The 23,078-nt window shown below is 40.1% G+C and overlaps 1 protein-coding gene across 2 annotated transcripts in view; it reads right to left on the bottom strand.

Annotated features, from left to right (window-relative positions):
• Positions 1–8,688: 8,688 nt before the first annotated feature.
• LOC124070835 (paralemmin-3-like) overlaps positions 8,689–23,078 on the bottom strand; it is a 30,978-nt gene continuing 16,588 nt past the window's right edge. The window contains exons 2-8 of one of the 2 annotated variants that reach the window (XM_046411112.1): positions 21,324–21,376; positions 20,085–20,165; positions 17,431–17,558; positions 16,736–16,808; positions 15,554–15,584; positions 14,851–14,904; positions 8,689–13,278 (exon numbers count right to left, since the gene is read on the bottom strand). In XM_046411112.1, coding sequence (XP_046267068.1) covers positions 12,290–13,278; positions 14,851–14,904; positions 15,554–15,584; positions 16,736–16,808; positions 17,431–17,558; positions 20,085–20,165; positions 21,324–21,368 — 1,401 coding nt within the window. In that variant the 5' untranslated portion in view covers positions 21,369–21,376 and the 3' untranslated portion in view covers positions 8,689–12,289. Of the gene's footprint in view, positions 13,279–14,850; positions 14,905–15,553; positions 15,585–16,735; positions 16,809–17,430; positions 17,559–18,152; positions 20,059–20,084; positions 20,166–21,323; positions 21,377–23,078 lie in introns of those variants that run through there. The other variant, XM_046411120.1, reaches the window with a different exon arrangement.

Genomic DNA, 23,078 nt, shown 5'->3' on the forward strand with positions numbered 1-23,078 from the left:
AAATTAAGGCCCCACTTGAAGGCATTACATCCCAATCGTGCTGATAAGCCGCTGGAGATTTTTCAGCCAAAACGTGCCGAATATTGCCAACAATCATCCCGCTTTGTGAATGCTACTTCAGTAAACCAGCGAGAATTGTTAGCATCCTATTATTACATATTATTACATATTATTACATATTATTATTATTACTATTATTTATAGTCGCAGTGAGGGGGGGGGGGGGCGCGAATTGTTTTCTACTTGCTGGGGGGGGGGCGCAACAGAAAATAATTGAGAAGCACTGCATTAATGCAAACATATCTGAAAAATGAAACTTCCTAAATCGATATTTTCCAATACAGTATTGCATTTAATTGAAAACTAAATTGCATGCACAGCGTATTTTCAGTGGTGTGCACAGTAAATTGTGTCTGTTTCTCTGATCAGTGATACACATTGTGCAGCACTATCCTTTGTGTCACAAAATTTGCTAAATTGTTTCAAAAAAAGTGAAACTCTTCTCAAAAGGCTGAATCTTAAATACACATTTTATCTTGTTACAGATTAGGTAACAGGTAAGAAATAAAGGTACGATGGTCCAATACATGAGCTTCAGCTTTGTTTTTTAGGGTTTTTTTGTTTTTTTGACATGCAACATCTCTATCTTCTCAATTTCTTTCAGTCCTTCGGTTCCTCTGTTTACTCTTCAGTTTGAGCTGCTGGATCAGGACAAAGCTCCTTGATGGGATCCATCACAACAGGTGAAGGCATGTTCAGACACTCCACCTGAGCTTTGAACTCCTCCATCTCTTCCTGCTCCAGCTGTCTCCTTCTGCTGAACAGGTAAAAATGCTGCCGCTTCCCTGATTCTACATCAAAGCTCATCAGTACGCAATCACGGCAAGACGTACGGATGAAGGTTGTGGTGATATTGCCACTGTCAAAGGTGAAGCTGCTGCCTTCCAGAGAGATGTTGTACGATGCATAGTGACACTTGTTGTCTAAACGTACGCTTTGAGTGAAGGAGAAGTTGGTTTCACTGGTGTTGCCAAAGAAGTTAGCGGTGGAACTTTCCCTGCGTCTTAATCGCTCCATGAGTGACAGTTGACTCAGACTGCCTGCAACTAAAGCCCGTCTGCCTTCCAAATGATGAGGATCAAGCTGATCCAAAGGCTTGACCAAATCTTCACAGGCCAGAAGAGCTGAATGGGTCACAGAAACCAAACAGAGGAGAACAAGGGCACACATAGGAAACATATTCGTACTTGCTGAAATCACAATCTGTTCTCTATTGTGATGTTTGCAGGCAGGTCTTAGTTGCAGGTCTTGGTTGATTTTCTGGCTTTATAGGAAACGTTAAGTTTAAGTTTCACAACACTGAAAATACCAGAGAGCAGAGTCCATTTTTCAGCTGGGGTTTCTGCGATTGTGAAATGAATTACGAGATTGGCTACATGAAGACTGGTGCTTGGTGCCACTGCAGGCAGAAAATGGATTATCACCACTCAGAACTGCAGTTGTTCATTCATAACTTAACAACCGATCTATATGAACCCGAGTAGTTCTGTTCTTCTGTGCTAGTCACAGTTAGTCCATAATGAACACCATGTTCATGCGTAAAGGTGTCCATCAGTGCACATGGCACCAGGACACCCTGGGCCGGAGGTCAATGATCGACTTCGTGGTCGTGTCATCTGGCCTTCGGCCATATGTTTTGGACACTCGGTTGAAGAGAGGGACTGAGCTGTCTATTGATCACCACCTGGTGGTGAGTTGGATCCGCTGGAACAGGAGGAAGCCGGACAGACTTGGCAGACCCAAACGCATTGTGAGGGTCTGCTGGGAACGTCTCGAACCCTCCGTCAGAGGGGTCTTCAACTCACACCTCCAGGAGAACTTTGACCAGATCCCGAGGGAGGCTGGGGACATTGAGTGGACCATGTTCTCCACCTCCATTGTGGAAGCTGCTGCTCGGAGCTGTGGTCGTAAGGTCTCTGGTGCCTGTCGTGGCGGCAATCCCCGAACCCGGTGGTGGACACCAGAAGTAAGGGATGCCATCAAGCTTAAGAAGGAGTCCTATCGAGCCTGGTTGGCTTATAGGACCCCCGAGGCAGCTGACGGGTTTCGGAGGGCCAAGCGTGCTGCAGCCCAAGCGGTTGAGGTGGATACACTCATTACCCAAGCTGAAGTCACAGAGGTGGGAAGCTCCTCATTGGCATACCAGAGATACCAGAGAGCAAAGTCCATTTTTCAGCTGGGGTTTCTGCGATTGTGAAATGAATTACGAGAGCTGAACAAGGTTGGCCACATATACTGTACGTCTGATTGGCTACATGAAGACTGGTGCTTGGTGCCACTGTAGGCAGAAAATGGATTGTTTGACAAACTCCATCCAGAACTGCAGTTGTTCATTCATAAGGTAGCAACATAAGACATACAGTATATGGCAAAGAATTTCAATTGGACAATCAGCTTTTGTTATCACTGCAAACTACATATTCGATATGTAAGAATGGAAACACTAGGTAGGTGTAGGGATTAGGTGTGTTGTCAACTATGTTGAGGGTTGTTTTTAGTGACTACAACTTCATTTTTGTTTATTTTGTATGTTTTCTGCCATTCATCTCGCTCAAGCTTGTCCTGTCTCCTGTTTTATCCCTCTCCATCCCCATCCAGTAAGCTGTTCATCACCTGCCTGATCAGCCCTCTATGTTCCTGTCTACAAGCACTATCCTTTGTCAGATCGTGTGTTCCATAACCGTAGCATTCAGCTGTGATTTGCTCATTTGGACTTGTCGCTTTCGCTAACTGATTACATCTGAAATTTTTTTCTGATCCAAGAGCAAGTAAAATAAACAGCCTTTTAGCTTTAACCTGTTCTGTTTCTTTCTTCTGCTTTTTGGTTCAACGTATGTTACAAATTTAGTGCAAGCTTCCATTTTCAAGGAAATGCAAAAACATTTTTTATAAAATCAAATTTTCAAATTAAGCATCCCAAGTTAAAATCTTTGCCCTCCTATATTAGAGGGTGCGAAAGTCTTTGCAGAAACAGTCTCTGCAGCTCTACCCCTCTGAGTCACTCAGTTAGGTTAATCACAGCATGTTTAAAGGATGAGCAGGCTAATACTGGATCAGATGAAACTCAAAATTAGCAACTAAGTATCTTCAAATGTGATGAAAAAGTAATAGAAATTTTTTTCAAGTTTAAATTACTTTTAAATATCATGAAATACTCATATGACGGATTCCAATACATAATCTCTCCTGCATGTCTGCTTAATGACATAATGAAGTCAAGTGAAGTCTTTCATCAGTTTTTATGGTGTCATGTTGATTTTATCCATGAACATTTTGAAATGTGCAGAATAAAAAGGTAATTTAACATCTTCACAAAACATCAGCTGACACTGGGATACAATTTATCAACACTATGAGATTAATTGTTTTTTGCACTGTCTCTCTGTGACAAAACAAAACTGTTTTGTTTTGCTTTTTTGTTCCTCTGTTTACTCTTCAGTTTGAGGATCTGGATCAGGACAAAGCTCCTTGATGGGATCCATCACAACAGGTGAAGGCATGTTCAGACACTCCACCTGAGTTTTGAACTCCTCCATCTCCTCCTGCTCCAGCTGTCTCCTCCTGCTGAACAGGTAAAAATGCTGCTTCCCTGATTCTACACCAAATCTCATCAGTATGCAGTCATGGCAAGACGTACGGATGAAGGCTGCGCTGGCATTGCTATGGTCAAAGGTGAAGCTGCCGCCTTGCAGGGAGATGTTGTAGGAAGTATAGGAGCACTTGCCACCTAAAAGGATGCTGCGAGTGTAGGAAATGTCAGTCTCACTGGTGTTGCTGAAGAAGTTCACAGTTGCACTGTCTCTTTGTTTGAATCGAGCCAGGTAAGGTGGATGGCTCAGACTGCCTGCAATCAAAGCCCATCTTCCCTCCAAACGATGAGGATTCAGTTGATCCAAAGGCCGAACCAATTCTTCACAGGCAAGTGGAGCCGAGTGGCTCAGAGACACCACACAGAGGAAAGCGACAGCACACGCCACCAAAAACATATTGAGCTGTTTGAAGACAGTCAGTCACACTATCGTCTTAAATGAAGAATGTGAATGGGTCAGGAGGTCTGTCTGTCTGATTTTAGTATTTCAGATGCCCCTAGTTTTGCAATAGTGAAAATAACAGAGCAGAGTCCATTTTCCATCTGTGGATTCTGTCATTGAGAAATAAAATAAAACTTTTTGAGCTCTGTGACTATTGATTGTTTACATTTGTGTTTGGTTCTTATCTGTGGTAACATTGTGAAAACACTGTTTGCTGTTCTCTTTACTTCTCCTACACTGAACTTTACACTACACACTGTTAAAAATTACAAAACAGGGGACCTAATGTGCAGAAACAAGAGTAAGGTGAACAAAGGCTTTAATGAATAAACTTAAAAAGGAATAGATGCAAACTAAAGGCAGCTGGGAGTCCAAGTAGTTACAAAGAAAGGAAAGAAAGAAAGAATAAAGAAAAAAAGACAAAGAAAGCAGCTGGAGGTCCAGGTAGTTATTTTTCAAACAAATAAATAATCCACAATGGATAACATGGAGAACACAGGGAGCTCAAGGAAACACAGGACGCACAGGAAGCTAAGGAACTAACAGCACAAAGAAGGCAGCGAACTGAACGCAGGTAACACAGGAATGACAGGCAGACACCAAACACAGATGCCACAGGAGAGTGCAGGTATATACTGACAATGGAGACTGGAGACAGGTGAAAGCAATCAGGGTGGGGCAAACAATCAAAAAAGGAGAGAAAACAGACTAAGACAGGAAATGGGAAGAAAAAGGCAGGAAGACAGGAAATGAACTAAACATAAACTTCAAATCCTGATATTCAGAGTCTCACAAAGACTAGAAAAACAGTTTTATTAGTCATATTTCATGTATTGTGTTTGTATATTAGTATGTGACCGCTTCAAGCTGTACAAAATTACAATTGATTTTCATTTTTAACTGTGAAATTGCTTTTCTGATTTGAAATTCATTTTTCTTTGTTCAGCTGAGATAGTGTGCTGCGGAGATAAAGGAAAACATACACCTCTGTATAATAATCTCATACAATCCTATACAAAGTTACATAGTATCTAGTATTTGAACTGTGGGTATAAATAGGCAGTTGGATCAAAAATCTCCAGTTTTGCAACACCACTTATACCAGGGGGCAGAGTACACTGTGTGATGGTGAAATTACATACCGGTAATTCTTTAATATTTAACTTTTTTTTTTTTTTTTTTTTAACTTTAATATTAATATTTAACATACAAGGACTCTGGGGACCCCAGTTGGTTATGTTGTTGGTTATGTAATTGATATGACTAAAAAAAAGATAATCATGATAATTATTATTTTTGGAAAGTTCCATTTAATTTGTGTATTGTGTAAATAGAAAAAATATATTTTTCTACAATACAAACCGCAGCTTATAACCCAAGTACGATTTACGATCAACATGATCACAAATTTATCTTCCTTTGATTCTGGTATCATTTTATTTTCAGTTAGTTCAAGTAGAAATCAAACGGAGTCACTGAGACTCCAATATAAAATGAGTGAAATAAACCCATAGTCTTTCGGAAGTCATTTCTAATTTGCCTTCCGATTCAAATGTAGATAGAAACATAAAAATAAAAATAATTCAGTTCAATTCAGTTTTATTTATATAGCACCTTATACAATCAAACTTGTCTCTAGATGCTTTACAGAAACCCAGAGCCCGAACCCCCCAGCAAGCAGACAGTGGCAAGGAAAAACTCCCTTTTAACAGGAGGAAACCTTGAGCAGGACCTGGCTCACAAGGAAGAACTATGCTGCTGATAGTCGGCTGGGTGAAGGGGGGAAGTAAAGGTAGATGGGACAAAGAGGATGAAAGAGAGAGAGAGAGAGAAACATACATGCAGTAAACGTCACAAATTACAAGGACAGACATGACAGGTTGTTATAATTGGAATTCTGAAAGACTATCTATTGTATGTATTTGTTTTTTAGCTATATGTTCTTCAAGTTAGTTATAATAGCACTACCTAGAAGAACGACCTGGCAGATGTTGACTGTAGATGTTGGGTTTGTCAGAGGGCCGGATGCAGTTCAACATGTAGGTCTGGATGGAGAGATACCCGCAGAAAGATACAGAGAGAGAAAGAAAGGGAGGGAGAGATACAAAACTACGAGGAGAACTGGACACACAGTGATTTAAAATAATGAATCATGTGTTGATCTGATGAGGGGAAATGTGATCCCTTTTGCTGATTCCTGTCAAAACTCTAGCTGCTGCATTCTGGATCAGCTGCAGGCTATTAATAGAATAATTTGGACATCTTGATAATAGTGAGTTGCAGTAGTCTAGCCTAGAAATAACAAAAGCATGGACAAGTTGTTCAGCATCACTCTGAGAGAGGACGCTCCTAATCTTAGCAATATTACGGAGGTGAAAGAAGGCGGTCTTAGAGATCTGTTTAATATGATGGATAAATGACACGTCCTGAGAGTTTCGTTTTATGGGCTTATCACATAATGAGTCTATCTTCATTGAATGTCAAAAAGGTGTCCCCTGACAAGACATCATCAATTTCATTAGCTTAGGTCAGCACCTCTAACATCTTCCATCTGCACAATGGCTTCCCCAATCTGGTGCCTTTACTTTAGCCTGAAAATAACCACACCCCCTCATTTGCATATTAAAGACAGAAATAAATAGCCATGAAACAATGTGGCATAATGAAATGAAAGTGCTGTGAAATAAATAAAGGTAGTCTTACGAAAAACATCATTTTGAAATAAATAAATGTTTTTATTCATTTATTGGGTTTATTTCATATTCGTATGTATTTTGTTTAATTTCCGATAAAACGGCTCTCCATATATACAAAGAAAATCTTCTTGAAAGTCTTTATGTGGAATGTATAGCATCTAAAACTGTCAGATAATTGTAGTGAAAAAAAAAAACAAAACTCCAAACATTTCATGATTTTTGAATGATATTTATTCACACTGTATGAACAGAGATCATGTAACAGAGTCCTTTAAGCCTTTTCTCCCTCTGCTTTTTCTTCAGGTCTGGAGGTCTGCTCTGGACAAAGCTCCTTGGTAGGATCCATCACGAAGGGTGGGGGCATCTTTAGACACTCCGCCTGAGCTCTGAACTCCTCCATCTCCTTCTCGTTCAGCGCCCTCCTCTTGCCGACCAGGTAGAAGTCCATTGTCTTAAAACCTGGTGACTCCACATCAAGAGTTATCACCAGACAGTCTTGACAGGATGTATGATAGAAAATCCCAGTAAAGTTAAAGGTTTTCTCCTTTAAGGTAAAGATGTGGCCTTCCATTGAGATGTTGTGGGGATGATACTGGCATGTGCCACCGACATAGTTGGCTTGGGTGTATGAGGAATTGTAGAGGTCAATAGTTACGCTGTCTCTTCTTTTAAGGACGTCGGCAGCCACAGTGTCTTTCAGGCTTCCCGCAATCAAAGCCCATCTTCCCTCCAAATGACGAGGATCCAGATGAACCAAAGGCCGGACCAGTTCTTCACAGGGCAGAGGACTTGAATGACTCACAGACACTAAGCAGAGGACAGCGATGACGCAGGCAGCGAATGCCATATTGTATTGTGTAAAGGCAGTTGACGGGATACCTCTGGCAGGCACTCTGTAGACTTTGCGGAAGAATGTGTCCAGTTAAGTAGTTGTTTTTAGGAACCTGTTGCTTCACAATATTGGAAATACCAGGGCAGATTGATTGACTGGAAAATTGTGAAAGAGCATTTGAAGTACTGGGCTATTAACTGTTTACACTGGATGTTTACTGGTCTATCTTGTCCGTGGTAATGTTGCAAGGTCATCACATTTTGTTCATGAAATAAAATGGAAAATGTTTTACTGTTTGTTCTTTTTATGGATTGAAGTTCTATAAATACTGATGAGTAAACTGGATTTCTAGAAAATGGGGGATGTTACGGATAACTAATCAGTAAATAGAAGCTGTATGCAATCATTCTATGGAATTTTATGGTGGTAATTGTTTGCAAAAAACTGAAAACTAAATTTAATATTGGCCCAACTGCCATGGCTCAGTTATATTTATTGATTAGGTTTGATTATCTGTACAAAATGCTGCACTTTTATACTGTACACTGTCCAATAAAAAATCTAAATCTAAATTTTCTTTCAGACAAACTCTGAGAACAAATGTTCCATTAATAATTATATCATATACATCAGGGCCAGTGACAAATTATTGCAAGGCTTGTTGAGAGAAGTCGGTTCTCCTTGACCAGTCATCTTCAGAGTCAGACTGCAGCCTTTTTGCAGATTTTTATCTTTTTTTTAATCTGCACTCTTACAAGGAATGGCATTGAAGTACAGAAAAGATTTTTAAGTGTGCAGATTGTACATGAAATATTGAAGGTAATGAAATTATTGGTGAATGAAGATAAAGCCAATTCACTGTGGATTTATTTTCTTTAAAAGATTTGGCTTAACAACAGTTGATTAACTATGAGACGTTCAAACAAATTGATGGTGCTTTAAGTGCAGCAGGTTTTGTGGTTCCCTTAACCTATAGCATTTCCCCCTTAAATGACGCTTCAGCTTCACTAGAAAGTATTATTTGGACAGATCACAAACATGCTGAAGTTACAAGAAATACAAACTGATGGAGAGTTTCACGGTTTATTTGTTATGCTGTTTAGCAAACAAGCAAAGCAGCATCAAAATGCAAAAGCAGAACATGAACTGATCACTGAGGTTTTTACATTTCAAATATTTTGGATATATTTATTGTTTTACTTTTCACTTTTACTTTTCACTTTCAACTTAATGATTAAGCTGTGGAAAAGTTAAATTATGCACAAAAGCAAGCACAGGAACTGCATGTGACGCCATTGTTGGTATTCACACCATCAACAGATATACACCAAAGCCTCTTAAACATTTGGATTTTTTTGCCGCCGTGGCACGACTGGACAAAGCTGCTCGGTGGGATCCATCACAACATGTTGAGGCATCTTCAGACAGTCCACCTGAGCTTTGAACTCCCTCAGCTCCTTCTCGTCCACCTGCCTCCTTTTGCTGAATAGGCACAATTCTTCTGTGGCAAAATTTGGTGACTCCACGTTGAAGGTCAACACCACACAGTCTGAACAGGAAGTACGGAACAAGGTCCCGCTGAAGTTGAACTGTCCAGCTTGGAAGTTATAGTGTGAGCTTTCTATTGAGACATTGTGGGAGAAATAATGGCATGCACTGCCAAAACGGTTGCTTTTGCTGAGCGTTGAATTGTAAAAATAAATAGCCACGCTGTCACTTAGTGGAACAGGCCCAGAAGATCTAATAACTTTCAGGCTGTCTGCAACCAAAGCCCACTTGCCCTCCAACTCATGAGGATCCAGTTGATCGAAAGGCTGGAGCAGGTCTTTACAGGCCAGAGGAGCTGAATGGCTCACTGACATCAAGCAGAGGAAAGTGATGACAAGAATAGCAAACATGTTTCTGTATGCTGAAATCATCCGTCGGCAGACCTTTACTTAGTTCCACTGCTAGCCTTGAAAGTTGAAAATGGTGCCAATATAGATGCTTACCTGTTTTTAAAGTCACATCAGAAATTAATTTCACAATACTGAGAGAGCAGAGTCCATGTGTTCTCTGTGATAGTCAAATGAGAAGTAAATATTGTCATTCCTTGTTATTTACACTTTTCCTACTCAGTGTTATTACATGGGATATTGTGGTGACTTCACCGTAACTCCTGCTGGAAACACCAGACACTGAGTACTGAGGAAATAGCAGGCTTCTGTTTTAATCTTACTGGCTGAGATTAAGAGCTACAGTTTCAGAAGGGATATATGTATTATGTTTGTTGAAACCACTATATAAACTACAGTAAAGCTCATTCATTGAGGTTATTTCCAGTCTTCTTTGCACTGCAGTTCTGATTTAAAATCATTAACGTGTTATCGGAAAGACCTGTTTTGCAATACCCAAAAACGTTTTGTGTAATGCTAAAAAAGCAAAGGTTGATTCTAATGTTCAGATCTTAGGCAAATAATTAAATGAATCTGGGATCTAAACCAGTGTTCATTTCAGCCTTTAACAAATCATCAGCCAAAACACCCGTGTCATTTTTGCAACGATAACCTACTCACAGTGTAACCCTTTAGAGCAATTAAACTAATTTTAGAGAACTAGATACACTGTTAAACTCACAGTATACACTGTAATACATTGTAATAACGTGTTTGGTTGATCAAAGAGATTAAAAGTGTATACTTGCCCACAGAGTATGAACTTTCCCTGAGACCTGGGCTTATTTATGCAACATATAAAAACTTAAATATTAAGTTAATGATAACTGAACTATTTAACAGAGACTGCTTGTAGAAATCTGCGCTCTGAGAACAGAAAATCTGGTTCTTGCGTTTTTGTTGTTTGTTAGAAATTCTATTACGGAAAATTGAAATAAATGCTTTTTGGCTTAACAATTTTAAGTCAATGAAGAAAAGTACAATTATCATATTTAACCAAGACAGGACTCTTAATTTAAGACAAACAAACTACAAGACAGCTCTGCACAGAATAATGCAATATCACCTATGAATCTAACCATCATTTATCCATTTTCTTTTTACCATAAAAGCAGGCTGATGAGAATCAATCTAGTTTAGAGAGGCACTAGCTCCTTATGTGATGGTTCTTGGAAGTCTTACTGTTGTTGAACAGGACCCCCCTGAGAGCTCTCATCTCAGCACGGCTTGTTTTCACAGTTACAGGGCCCTTTGCTGCATCTCTTTCCACAGAGACAGAGTTCGGTCTGGCCCGTGAGAGGCCTGTGCTGCTAGCCACTGCACATCACACTGTGGTTGCACTGGGGGCTCTATGGACTTGGATAAGTGAAGGATTTGAGATAATGGGAGTTGTTGCAGGGAACACCAGGTACATTATCTCACGAGTACAGTCTCTGTGATCCTACTCTATGTAGAATCTCTCTGCAGAATCACTCAAAGACAGATCCTGTTAGTTCCAGTCTTCTCTTCAGGGTAATATTTACCACAACTAACAGATACAATCTAAGAAATATACCAGTTGTCTGAAGTGGACTACATACTCCAACTGTCATTTTCTTACGTGTGGCAGAGGAGATTATAAGAAAAAAAACAAAAAAAAAACAAAGGTTAAACACTTTATATTGTGTCATGTGTGTGTAGTAGTTTGAGAAAATTCCAGTAAGATGGATGAACATCAAGTGCATTAGGCACTGTTATCACAAATGTCAGTTTAATCATTAAATCACTTGTTAATCATTTCAAAGCTGACATGTCAGATACTCTAAACTTCAGTTTCTGTGTACAGTATATACACCCATGCACAGAGCTATATCAGGAGCTCTGAAGTCTCTCTTAAAAGTTCATGTACTAAAAATGCAAAATTCATACTTTCAGATATTTCAAAATAACTGCTCTTTTAAAAGTGACAAGGGCCCACAAAGTGGTGTGAGTGGTGCAAGCTGTTTATCAGTTAGACCATTTCATAGTATTAGTCTGTGTACTGTCAAAACCTGCATTACAGAAGGAATAACCATGTTCACGCCCTACTTGGATTAAAAATATCTCCAATGAAAGACCAAAATCAATAAAATAATTCAGGTCTGAAAGTCATTAAATTAAAACAATATCCTCTCTGAACCTCTATGTCTCTGGACTTTTCAAGTTAAATCTCACATTTAGATTATGAAAATTACTCAATGAATCATATATGTAGTTACAACATTTTAAATTAAATACATCTTCAGACCTTTGCTTAACTGCATCTGTCAGTTGTATAATCCTATGGATTTGCTGGCTCATCTCCTAACCTTAAAAAAAAGAAAAGAAAAAAAAAATCAAACAATAAAAACAACACCCACACCTCATTTTTGGTCCACACTGAAGAGAATTTAAAAGTGTAGTTCTGGATGGAAAGCTTTTCAAGGCACTTAAACAAGTCTAGTCCATAACTTTTTGATGTCACACTGGAGAGAGCTGGTTTGCTCCTGGAGGATCAAACTCAAGAGTGGGATGAGGAAGTTTCAGGATGAATGCAAGGAATGAGGGCAGAGGTTGGTCATGGAAAGGAAAGCGGCTTGTGGACATACTGATGTGACGGGCACATGAAACAAGGAGACAAGGTCAGGAGTGTGTTGTGAACTAAGGAGGAGAGAGGCAGAATGAAGGATATTGGCAGGCTGAAGAGGGAGAGAGGAAATGACTGCTCTGGGAGGGCATTTACATGACAGAGCAGCACTGGCAGGTTTTGCGTTTGGGTGCCTCTGTCTCCTCTCCCTGATTAGCCCTGGTCGGGCTGTGTGTCCCTGTGTTGGTGGGGCTGTTAGCTGTTGCTGGCCCTGCACCGGTGTCAGGGGCTTTGGCCTGCGACAGAAGGGGTTCCTGCTCCCCGGGCCCTGTCGCTGTCTTCAGATTCTCCTGGGGATCAGCCAGAGGTACCTCCTGGAACTGGCCAGGGTCTTGGGCTTTTAATGGCACCTCAGCTCCCTCTGGTGATACTGCAGCTTCACCCTCAGCCTCCAGTGCAGGGTTAAGTGCAGACTGAGAGTAGACTGGCACCAAAGACAATGTAGTGCCCTCTGGTGCATTGGCCGGGGGCTGCACCTGCCCAAAGGTGGACTCTTCTGAGCATATGTCCTGTCCTTCAGCTTTTGTCTCTCCATCTCTGTTTTCGATTGTCTTCACGCCACCCTGCATGTCTCCGTCTGCAGTTGCTGGTTGTGCCTCTTCAGTGGGTTCACTTACCTCACAAGGTTCTGGCGCTGCTTCTGTTTTTACTACTTCCTCTGCACACTCCCTTCCCTGTTGACCTGCTTCTGGATCTGGCAATGGGATTTCCTTTGACTTCATAGTCTTCTGTTGATCTTCTTGGGGCATTAGATGCTCAGGTACATCATCCCCTTCATCTGTGATGATCACACGTTCTGCTCTCATCACCAGAGTCCCTTCTTCCTCCTCCTCATTAATGCTGACACTTGGAACATGACTAGGCTCTGCCTCAGAAACACCAAGGCTCAACTCTGATTCCAGCTTCATGCTAATAACACCCTCAGAGGCTACAACTGGTCCATTGGTGGTGGACTGATTATCATGCTCTGAAGCATCAGGGCTGGTGTCTGCCTCTAAGTCTTCTCCGCCATTTGTTATGACAGCTGCAGTTTCATTCACTGACGGGCTTTGGTTTGTTTTCATCTCATTTCCAGCTGTTTCTGAAGAAAAAAAAACATCAAATAAATATCACAGTAAAACAGGAGATTTATGTGTAATGGCACTAATTTGAATGGTTAGTGCTGCTCTTACATTCAAACGATGCTAAGTGAATTTGCAATCAATATGCAACATTATCATTAACACTGATTATTAGCTTTCACTGCAGTTGAGACACACCCTTACTTGATTGCAATTAGAGGTTGCTTTGCAACCATTATGTCAGTGCTCAATACAGCTAATTTATGTATTGTCATGCAATTAACAAAAGTTCTGCCACCTTAATGCATTGCATAGAAAAGCCATTTACCTCTGCTCTGAGGTCAGTGGCAGAAGCAGATAAAGGCCAAGTATTAGCTAGAGGCCACCTGTATACTAAAGAAAGGAGGCTTCTATTTGTTATAGAGCAGAACGTAAACAACCAACAACAACACCTTGAGAAAAGATGAATTACAAAACACAAAAGAAATTAAAAATGACTGAACGACTAAAATATAACAACCATTCTAAGGATTGTCATGAAAAAAATACACAGAGGTTGATGAAGTAAGTAGAAGATGCAAAGAACATGAACAAGGGCTGATGTACCCATAGCGTTTTTTTTTCTCAGCCCCAGCATTTTTTTTTGTTTCAAATTGTTCCTAATGTGGAGAGTGATGACCTATGACAACCAGTCATTGTCACCCTGGAAAGCAAGAAAACGGAGGTCAAGCATGTTGAGTTTTATCAGAACACAACAAAGACTAGAAAGCCCATTTGATGGAGCAGATCAGGCGGAGTTGTCGCTGCTGAGTGTTGTGCTTTTATCTCTCTCCAAGTTCTAAGTCTGTTGCTCTGTGTCGTCAGCCCTCTTTTAACACCATGTTAAGTTAGCTACAAAGCTAAAGTCAGTCAAAGCCAATGTGCAGCAACTTTTTTTTTGTTTGTGTTTTCTCTCAAAACACAAGTGCTTCATATCAGTGTTCCCCAGCATCCTGCCAGCACTTTTGTGCCAGAAAAAATGCGTGGACCCAGACCCGTAGATGTAAATCTAGATTAAGAAGTCTGTGGCTGTAGAGGATATTTTTATACAAATGGGTGCATTAATTTCTTTCTTTATTTCTTTTTTAGAACTTACTCGTCCGCTTCACCAGCGTGGTAGGTGACATGTCATGTACTCACTGCCCTCTAAAAATGCAAGTTATGCATTTGAAAGTGCATCAGCATAAGTATGCAAAACCTTATTCATCATGTATTAATATTCATCACAGCATGTATGAACATTTGTGAAGTACAGGTATATCCACGACACTCCTTCATTTACAATGCAAATTTTCTTAAAATCAGGACATACAATGCATACAGACAAGTATATCTATAGGGGATTTCATGATCTTCACGGAGTTGGGGTAAAAAGATGATTAGATGAGAATTAACAAGAGGAAGAATGGAGAGGAAATACAATGTTGGTGTCAGTAAGGCTATAAACACTCTTTAATGGGTGCAGGATTTGTTTTGCCCATACAGCAGCATTATGAAATTATTGTGGTGTACGTCTGTGTACATTTTCTCATATGAGTCAGTTCTATGCCTACCCAGTGTTGTTGCCTTGTTTCCTCCATTCTGCACAACCGCATCATGGGCAAGTTCTGCGGAAGAAATAATCAATTATTACAATGTTAGTAGGTAGCATTGCTTATCAGACATGCAGTGTAAAAATCATAAATTATTACAAGATGGAGACTGATTTTTCATAAAATGACACCATTGAAAATTATGTACATTTGAATTAAAATGCTCCGACTAAGGTGCACTGGAGGACTGGATTACATTGTGGCTTAATCTGTCTCTTAGCACAACACAAGAAGAAAATGAAGTTCTGATGGAGAACATTCTTCTGTAAACAGTAGCCAAATTGTTTACACCGCAAGCGACTAAAGAAAAGGGACACAGGATGCAAAGATTAAATAAATGAAATCTTATTAACATGTCCAGATGTAATGAAGTAAGAGTAGGATTAGAGACACAGTTTTGGCTGAAAAGCAATGTGTTTGCACATGCTGGTTTTAATGTGATAGAGTGCTGTAAGGTTGACAGGTATTGGACAGAACAGTGTTGAAACAGTTCTGAAAAACAGCTGGCTGTAGATGTTGGAGCCAGTAAAATTGCTTGAAAATACTCATGTTAACTCCTTCACAGTGTTGCATCAATTCATTACTTTCTCGTGACAAAGCTAATGGAGATGCAATTTTGTAAAAAAAGTCCACTATAAGTTGAAGTTTATCTGAACCCTCATACCTGTTCCACCCTCTTCTACTTTCGATGGCTCCTGTTGGGTAAGAGGGACAGGAAAGGAATTTAATTTACTGTGACTCAACTGGTGAAGCTGTTTGTGTTGTGTTGAATGAATCTCTGGTGTATTATGAATGGAATATGACAACAAATTAAATGCAAATACTGCTGTACCTCACAATGTTTGAAGAAACAGGCACAATCCACAACATTACTATGAAATATTTCCCCTCATGTTGCCTAAATTAGTGTCTATAATACGCCCTACACAGCACAAATAAGTTCAGTCTGTACTGAACTAGCCAATGTGTCCACTATAGTCCCACAGATGGAGGATAGTGATGAGTTTAGCTGTTAAAAAGGAAAAATGAAATTTTGCCTGGTCACAAGGGGGAGTGGTTGAGCTGAAAAGACCTATGTGACCTTTGAACTTACATTGGTACAGCATGGAATTAACTACATCAGATCTGTATACATAAACAGTAATTGTGTGTGCCTTACAATTAAAAGCCCACTTTCAAGAACCTCAACATATCATCAACACTCATTTGGAAGCATTAGGCAAACAAAATCATTAAAAAACATCTTCTTAATGTGCCTCTTTGAGTTGCCAGATTTTAGCTGTCAGTCACTGTCAGCCTGCCCACTAAATTAAAGCTTTGCTGGCAGGGCCTGTTAAAAATGCAATATTTTCACACAGAGGAGGTCATACATTCAAAGTCTCCTCCAGCACTGGCTGTAATAGATATTAAAAATGGAATCTTATGTTTATGTTTCCAGTTAAGGAACTCCAAAAGCCAAGGTTAAGATGTAAAAAAAATGAAAAAAAAAACTTTTTTGTTTTACTATAAAGAATTTCAGTGAGGTGGGGTAAACATACTTGCACTTGGCTTGTAGTGAAACAATAATTTCAGAGTGAATCAAGTGATGAATTGTTTCTGTAACAGAGAGGCTTACATTCATAAAGTTCCTGCTTGTGAACAAGAGGTGCTACTTCAAAGGTACATTAGAGGGAGGAAATGCATTATTCATGGACAAAAGCCACAGACAGAAGTTGTGGGAAATTTTCTGCCTAATGGAAGATGATGGAGCGAGCTTGTTCAACACATATTCCAACCCCCTTTGTGTCCACACAGTGAGTGGGCGAGTGTGCGAGTGTGTGTGTGTGAATGTGTTCAAGTTCTTCACCATTTGGCCATTCTCCATCTGTTCCTTCAGCTTTTCTTCCTCCTCTGCCAACCGCTGACTCTCTGACTGCAACCTGAGAGAGACACCCAGGCAGGCACAGATCAAATTAATTTCTAGATTATAATGATACTTTTGAATGTTCAACTTTGTTGCCTGAATGTCTTTTTTTAGTCTATTTTATGACCCCAAACTAAGTAACCCTACTGTTGGCAAACTTTTGTATGCTGCCCCTCCATGTGTGTGTGTCTGTGTGTGTCTTGTTTTCTTCAAATAGGAGACAGAGCTGTGGACCTATACAATAATAAGACTGGCATCACAGAGTATAGTCTTTAGGGACTTGACAACATCATCCACTGTAATAAAGAAAAGCTTAGTCCTGACTGGCAAGTGAGTAGGCTGGAGCTCCCTCTCATTCTCTGTGAGTTTGGTACTGGCAGAATTAAAACTCAACTCAACAAAAGCATACATAATGTACGACACAGCAACAATACAAGAAAACAAAAACAGAAGAGGTATTGCTGCTTCAACTACCAATTATGCATGAAGTTTCAGCGACACAAATACAACAAAAATGTGCCAGTTGTGTCATGCTCTGTCTCGGGCATTCTCAAGATGTCTCCTCGTCTCCCAACACTCCTAACACTAACACTCTTACAACCCTCCCCTCCACACATACACACACACAGTGGCTGTACTTGTCAATGTGCTTTTCAATCTCCTGGGCCTGGGAGCCCCACAAAGGGGAGCGCGGGGTCTGGGTGTCCAGGGAGGTTGGGGACAAGGGAGCTCCTTCCATTAGCCACTGGTCCCTTAGAGACTTCCTCTGGAGTGAGAAAGAGGAAGTGAGGAAGGAGCAGACAGATGAGTGTGAATCAGATTTCTCCAGTATTGGCATACTTCTGTGGTGGCACTATGATACTGTTTAAACAATAGTAGCTATCCCTATAATGTAACTCTCTGTACTGAATGGCTGCTTATCAACAGACAGATACAGATATATCTGCGATAAGCTAAACACCTGCTGATAAAGAGCAATAAAAAGAAAAATACAATACAATAAACAAGACTTGAACAGTGAACAACTGTAGCTGTAGCACTGAATTAGCCACCAGATAACTAACTGGATTAGTATAGACTAACTATCAAATTAGTTACATACCTCTGTGAAAACAAACAAACAAATAAATAAATAAAATTAAAATAAAATACAAGCTATCAACAATAGTCCAAAAGTAAATTAAAGGTAACCTAACTAGAATAGTGAATTAGCTAACGGAAAGCTAGCTAATACTTACTAAGTTGCGAATCAGAAAAGCTTCTTTAAAATCTAAACTTACACTTCAAATGTCACTAAATAGTTAAAATGATAACTTATGGTCAGCCAAACAAGGGTATTTAGACAGTAAATGAAAGATACCTGTTATTATTTGCTTGTTAAGAGAAGATGAAGCACTCTCAGTTTGACTCTTAACTGCCGTGCCGGTAGATGTTGCTACTAGCAACAGAATGTTCAACTGAAACTAGCTGCTGTTAGCAAAATAATCTCTGCTGTTAGAGGAAAAGACAGAAATCATTTGCTACACAGCACACTATTGTCATCCTCCACCATTTTGCTTGGGTGTAAAATAAATATACCATGTGTAGATCCTCAATAATTCCTCACTGAAATGAAATACATACAGCTAGCCTACATAAAAATTTTGGAAAAAGACATGACGTAGTGAACAAAAGCTGCTGCAGGCTACCTGCATTTCTTCCTCACCGGACACTAAACCGAGCGGACTACATTCAAGAAAAGCATAACTCTCAGTTGTTTGTGAACAGACTGTTACAAGTGTCTAACAGATCACAGAGAACACATAAAAACGACATTATGATGATAGTGTTTATATTGCCATTTGTCAGGCTTATCAAGCCAACTCCACCATTGTTTACTGCGTAAATGTATTTCCATTGCTATTTTCAGACAAATAAAATTCCACTTTAAAAAAATCATCTGCCAAAATTTATTGAAATGTAGATATTAAACACTTCATTATGATATTTGTAAGCAGGACACTGTCAAGAAGGAGACATATAATAAATCAGCTGTATTCCCCTGTATGCCAGGACTAATAACAGTGGCTGCAGGGTGACTAAGCCAGAATGGCAGCCCTGTTGCAACCAGTTGACCTTGGTTCAAGTGCTTATTTCAGCAAGCATCTGCGCAGCTAAAGTACCCTTGAGCCAGACACTAAACTCTTGCCAGCATAGGAACGGCTGGTCTTTAGCTGACCCTGACAAACATAAGTAAGCAGAGACCTGTCTTCAGAAAACTTTCAGTAAATCTAATCTAGAATAACAGACTTATGATTTTTATCACAGATAAATAGCTATATCTACTAAAACCTAATACAAAGTACTTATAGCAGCTATAGTTTCTCTTACTGCATTAAGCCAAGTGATGTCTGCATGCCTCTCACTTATTAGTGACGTCAAAGCGTGCAAAAAAACCCCACTACCTTCCAGCCTATGGCCCAGTGTTTTCTAAATTGGGCAGCTGTTAGCCAGAAGCTACCTACTCAACTATAACGGTCACAAAACCATCCCTGTGTTTCCTCCTGCAGCACAGAACAAGCCCTGCTCTGTTCCTCTCCCTGTTCCCTTGGACATAGCACTCTCTAAACCTTACTGCAGGTCAGGAGCTGTGTATAATCTACTGCTCCCTGCTTATCACATCCCTGCATCTACACTGGGGTTACAGTCAACATCAGATCTAATGAATGTATTAAAAGCCATGATGATATCACTTCCTGTGAGAGAGCAAGTGTTTAAATAATCATTTAAAAGTAATCTTCAAAGCCTTTTGAAATTTGTTTTTACTCACAGATGCAATATAGTAGGTGTATGCAAAACAGCTGCATGCATGACTACACTTGTGCACACATGCATACCTGCGTGCACGCAAACACAAGCTGCCTAAATTTCACACAATTTGAGGAATGTGCCCCAGGGCAGTGTAACACAGTGGAGTAGGAAGTGGGAACGCCAGTGTGGAAATGATGTGAAAACAATAGAGCAGCTCTGTGACTTGCAGAGAGTGTAAACACTCACATAAAAACCTCATTTCAGCAAAGGAAGCCTCTAACCTTGTGAAAAACTGGCAGAACCAGGAAGTGTGGAAGGTTATACAGGTCATCCATGTGTGTATGTGTGAGAAGAGGAAGTAAATTTGGAGGCTATGTACTTGCTAATAAGCCAGGAGGGGTCTGCAGAGGATTTTTGGAGTGGTTTTAGAGTGAAAATAAGTTGTGAATATCTTTGTGAATGAATGAGACAGGTTAGCTCATCCTGTGTATGTGTGTCAGACCTTGAGTTGCTGTAGCCTGAGCTTCTCATCCTCCATCTCTCTCCTGGCTCTGTCCTGCTCCTCCTGCAGCCGACGCTTCTCCTGACATATGAATATGAAGAGGGAAGGAGAGAAATTGCACAGAGAGACAGTAAATGTAGACATATTGATGGTTTGGTAGATAGCGAGTGAGAGCAAGAGGAGTACAAATAAATTACTGTTATTCAAATAGAGAGAATGATGGACTCAGAAACGCAGATCGGCAGCCAGACATAAACAAGCTGATGTAAATTAATAATCAGAAACAAAGAAAGGGAGAGACGGTGGTGAATAAAACATCACTAAGAAAGAGTGAAACACCTGGTCAACCATCTGTCACAAGGACACTCTCACCATAGACATCAGGTATACTGTACATACCATAATACTCGGGAGCAGCTGTCCCCATGACAACCAAGTGTTGTTTTCAAGGGACCAGGGACGCCCTGGCTCACCACACTGCACACTCAGTAAATTATTTAGGAGTTACGGACAGCTCAGAGAGCTTAGACTATTTATTCTCTCTTTCTCTGTACAGGCGAATCTGAAATTAAGGCAGAAGTAGACAAGCTGCCACTGATGCTGTGGCACTTGTAATTCTTTTTTTCGAGAAACTGTCCAGGAGAAGCTGTAGATCTTGTTTATGTTGGAAACATGGTTGTCAAATGGCAGTAAAATCAATGCTATAATCTACAAACTTTAATTTTTCAGAGAAATTTAGTCTAGTTTTTGTGTGCTGTATTATGAGCTGCTAGAGAGGAAAAAGAAATGCCAGAGTCCCTTCAATTTTTCTTGCGCAAACCTCTATGAAACCATCAACTTGGTACTATTACTATGTTTGCTGGATGAAACTGAACTTTTACAGAATTACTTGTTTTCAATTTTTATAAGATGATGCATTTCTTCTCTGAAGCAAGAAAGGAATTTGATGAATTAAATCTGATTGTGAAGGCTGGACAGAAGCAGTACATTAATGTTATTTTTTCCCAAAACCTGTGTCATCACAATTTCAGAATTTTCAGTACTTTGAGGCTCCACATTCACACAGACTACCTTCATTTGCCTTACGGGGCAATTTTAGAGCACAATTAAACCAAACATCTCTTTTCCACAGTCAGTGTAAATGCATACAGATCTGCTTGAGAGCATACATTAGCGACTCAATTTGTCTATAAACAGATAAATACGAGCCTGTGTGTGTGTGTGGGTGCACAGACTCACAGCAATGGCCTCCAGTCGCTGTTTGTACTTCTCCGCCTCATCCATCCTGGAACCTGTGACACAACAAGACAGGGTTGAGGGTTAGAGATCAGAGGTTAAACAAAGATGACTGGATCCATTCATTCCCCCAAAATGACTCTGTTCACTGGCCTGACATAGCGAACCATGGGCCACTATTTTCAGATGTATCCTATAAAGTCCCTGCTACAAATGAGGATACCATAAATACACAAGATCAGACTTGCTATTTGTGAAGCCTGTAACTCGACAAAAAGTTGGTTTACATAGCCATGTCTGCAGAGCCACCATGACCTACAGTCCCCCACATCATTTCCCACCCTCACCAACAGCATCTGCCCCACACCCCCATCAAACTTTTTGTGCCTTATCATAAGACAGCCCCATGCTTCTCAAAGAAAATGAGCATAGGCATTTGCTTTTCCCTGCAGCTGACTAAATGGAACAATATTTGAGTTGCACAAAACTCAGAGTTACATGAGAGAGCATAGACTTAAGTCATACATAGCAACCAGCTCACAGCAACTCAGTCATTAGTGAGTTCCTGCCATCATAAGACATAACTCTGCTTTTAGAAGAAAACACTCTTTTTTTTTTTAAAGTCAACTTCTCAGGAGAGAAGCAACACTTATTTTCTCCCACATGTAATTCTGCAATTTTCTTTACATGATAAAAATAATTACAGTGAAAACACTGAAACTGGATGTGTTTAAACAATGACAGCAATAATCCTTCGAGTTACTGACAATCCCGTGTGGTGCCTAAACAGTTCTGTCCTTCACCAAAATAAAAAAATAAATGAATAAAAGCACACACATAAAGCCATCAAAGCAATTAAGATCTCACAATGAGGAGGTCTGAGCAATACAACGACCTACTTCTGTAACAAATGCCATGCTGTCACAGCTGTTGTCACTAATCGCCATCACAGAGTTTTGAAGCACAAAGGGTCCTTACCAATGCACGCACACAAAACACTTTCTAGACATGTAACCTGAAAAACCTCAGAAACAAGCTATGGACATTAATAGTAGCATCAAAATTAAAGGGTGATCTCTTTTACATCAAAATACAGCTGTACACTTTCACTTTCAGAAAAAAAATGAGCGTTAACATGTCAACTCTCAGCCACATTACTTATTTCTCCCCAAACCCTCATCTCCATCCAACACTCGCATACTCTGCAGTGAAGGTTCTCATCTCTGCCCAGAAGGCATCTCAGCAGAGCGGATGTTGCTCCTTGAATTTGGTAGATCTTTCAGGGCCTTAAGGGGTATTAATTAATATAGTGAGAATCTTCTTCTTAAAAACACCTAAAGGATTCCTTCAGCGCCCTCAGGCCAAGGAATTCATGGAGGGGGGTGCCATGTAAAACAGTACGGAAACGTAGGTGTATTGTGTATTAAGGGGAAAACAAAAAGATGAAAAAAGAAGAGGGAAACAGAAAAACCTTGATGGGCAACAACCTCTTTTGCTTTTTGCTGGAGTTCTCTCAACAAATGTGGTGGTGAGACAAAGAGCAAATATATATATATATACATATATATATAGACAATTTATATAGAGAGATCGCAAGACGAGACAAGGTAGGAAGATACAAAATCTCATTTTGGCAGTGTTTTGAATGACTGGAGGTGCAGTGACAGCTTACAGTATAAGCCTCCGTAGGGACTGGAGGCTTGTGTCTCATCAGGGCTCCAGGAGAGTGCCTAGAATAGCAGTCAGAGATAAACACGC

The sequence above is a fragment of the Scatophagus argus genome, chromosome 2 (genome assembly GCF_020382885.2).
Source record: "Scatophagus argus isolate fScaArg1 chromosome 2, fScaArg1.pri, whole genome shotgun sequence".
NCBI classification, from domain to species: domain Eukaryota; kingdom Metazoa; phylum Chordata; class Actinopteri; family Scatophagidae; genus Scatophagus; species Scatophagus argus.